Source organism: Sinocyclocheilus rhinocerous, unplaced genomic scaffold (assembly GCF_001515625.1).
Source record: "Sinocyclocheilus rhinocerous isolate Xijiao unplaced genomic scaffold, SAMN03320098_v1.1 scaffold92, whole genome shotgun sequence".
In the NCBI taxonomy this organism is placed as follows: Eukaryota; Metazoa; Chordata; class Actinopteri; order Cypriniformes; family Cyprinidae; genus Sinocyclocheilus; species Sinocyclocheilus rhinocerous.
The window spans coordinates 382,623-385,483 of record NW_015655569.1 but is presented as its reverse complement, the minus strand read 5'-3'; the positions used below and the strand labels follow the sequence as shown (position 1 = coordinate 385,483).

Here is a 2,861-nt window from a genome sequence, read left to right as displayed (position 1 = left end):
CCTTTATGGGCAAAGTGTCGTGGTTTTTTTATGATAAATCTTTTTTTTTTTTTTTTATAAAAAAGACTGTATTAGACTGAATATTTTCATTTAAATCAGCAGAATCATTTATAAATGAACTGATTCTTTCGAATGGTTCATGTAAGTTAATTGGTCCAAAAACAAGATATCACGTCGTTCAAATTTAATATATAAATAAATAAATGTAATCTATAAATACATTTAAATGAATACATAAATTTGTTTTTTGTTTTGGAAAAAAAAAATTACAATGAGTATTTTAATTTAAATCAGCATAATTAAATAATACCATCATTTATGAATGAACTGATTCATTAAAATGGTTCATTAAATTAACATCGTTCAAATTCAATACGTAAATACATTTAATATATAAATCAATTTGAATAAAAAAGTTTGAAAAAACTGTGTATGAATATTTAAATTTAAATTAATTAAATGCATATTCGGGGGGGGCTGTATTACATTATTATTTAACTGTATTACATATATTTTAATTTAAATCAGGATGAATAAATAGTACCATGGTTTATGAATTGATTCATTCAAATGGTTCATGTAAATGAATTGGTCCAAAAACAAGATATCAAATTCTTCAAATTTAATGTGCATATAAATAAATGGAATATCTAAATACATTTAAATGAATACATAAATTTGTTTTTTGTTTTGGAAAAAAAAAATTACAATGAGTATTTTAATTTAAATCAGCATAATTAAATAATACCATCATTTATGAATGAACTGATTCATTAAAATGGTTCATTAAATTAACATCGTTCAAATTCAATACGTAAATACATTTAATATATAAATCAATTTGAATAAAAAAGTTTGAAAAAACTGTGTATGAATATTTAAATTTAAATTAATTTATGAGTGGATTGAATCATTTGAATGGTTCTTGTAAATGAATTGGTCCAAAAACAAGACATTACCTCCTATTTATGTAAGTTTATTCATGTAAATACATCAATAAATAAAACAAAATCTGTATTACAATGGATATTTTAATTTAAATCAGCATAAATTAATAGGACCATGATTTATAAATCAATTGATTCAATCGAATGGTTCACGACAGACAAGATATCACATCTTTCAAATTTAATATATAAATAAATACATTTAATATATGAATACATTTAAATAAATATGTAAATCAAGTTTAAAAGTTGAGGAAAAATTTATTGCAATTAAAATTTTAATAAAATGAGCATACATAAATAGTGCTGAGATTCAGAGTGAATTGATTCATCCGAAGGATTCATGTAAATGAATTGGTCCAAAAACAAGAAATCACCTTCTTCAATTTTAATATATAAATAATCAAATTTACTATAGAAATAAATGCATATTCGTGGGGAAAAAACTGTATTACAATGAATATTTAAATTTAAATCAGGATGAATAAATAGTACCATGGTTTATGAATTGATTCGTTCAGACGGTTCATGTAAATGAATTGATCCAAAAACAAGATATCGCCTCCTTCAGTAGCTTCAGTGTCATTATCTGCTTTTTATTAGCAATGTGAAGTGAAGCTAACTAGTTTTTCGAAGCGCTAGCTTGACTGTGGTTTACTTTAAATCATGAGTAGCGTGTAGCTTTTTCAAACTCAGTAACTCATGGTTCTTTCCTCCTCCTACAGGAACTACCACGTGTTTTACTATCTGCTGGTGGGTGCGTCGGAGGACGAGCGGCGGGACTTCAGACTCCTGCAGCCAGAAGAATACTTCTACCTCAAACAGGTCCTGCACAAATAAAAATACCCTCTTAACCCTTATTATCAGTGCTCTTGTATCTGGGAAACGTGACGTACAGTCAGAAGTCGTCCGGCAGAGAGGAAGGTCTGGAGGTGGGGCCGCCGGAGGTGCTTTCCACACTCTCAGACCTGCTTAAGGTGAGTGCATTTCTCAAACTTTCCGTCAGGGACGGGATTTCTACTCCAGAAATGCAGATTTCGGTGTTTTCCGAGCTGAAGTATGAGTTTTCAAATACATTAAAAATACATTTTGTAATAAGAATGGAATATGGCTGAATAAAAGCTTGATAGTTTAACATTTGAAAGCAAAGAAATATTGGTATTGTAATTTTACAGTTGTTCTGTAAAATAATTATTTTATAAAATTATTATTATTATGAATATTTTACAGTACAATAATATTTCAATAGTAGTACATTTCTTTTATTATATGGTTTTATTTTATATTAATGTTGTTGTTTTTATTATTACTAACCCCAACCCTATTATTATTATTGAGTATATACTGTACTGTATAATAAAAAATAGTATTATATAAGAATATTTTACAGTACAATAATATTTCAATAGTAGTACATTTCTTTATTGATTTGTATAATTTAAGTAAAATAAAAATATTAAAATAATAATAAAATAAGTATATATATATATATAACTTTTTAATTAATATATGTATATATATGCTGTTTTATTTTATATTATTATTGAATACACTAGTATTATTTCAATAGTAATGTTTCTTTATTGATTTGTTTGAATTTTTATCATTTAAATAAAATACAAATATATAAAAAATAAAATATTATTTTAATAATAATTTATTGTAATAGTAATATATTTCTTGATTGATTTGTTAATTTTTATCATTTAAATAATAAAATAAAATATTTAATATATACACTACCGCTCAAAAGTTTAGGATCAGTAAGACTTGTAATGTTTTTAACGAAGACTCTTCTGCTCATCAAGGCTGCATTTATTTGATCAAAAATACAGAAAAAAAACTGTAATCTTGCAAAATGTTATTACAATATAAAATAATGGTTTCTATTTTAATATACTTTAAAATATAATT

General features: G+C 24.8%; 1 protein-coding gene across 1 annotated transcript in view; it reads left to right on the top strand.

The window, feature by feature from the left end:
• The window catches only part of LOC107718479 (unconventional myosin-IXb-like), a 64,180-nt gene that overhangs the window by 42,151 nt on the left and 19,168 nt on the right, over window positions 1–2,861 (top strand). Inside the window, 2 exon segments of the mRNA XM_016525568.1 lie at window positions 1,673–1,772; window positions 1,808–1,924. Coding sequence (XP_016381054.1) covers window positions 1,673–1,772; window positions 1,808–1,924 — 217 coding nt within the window.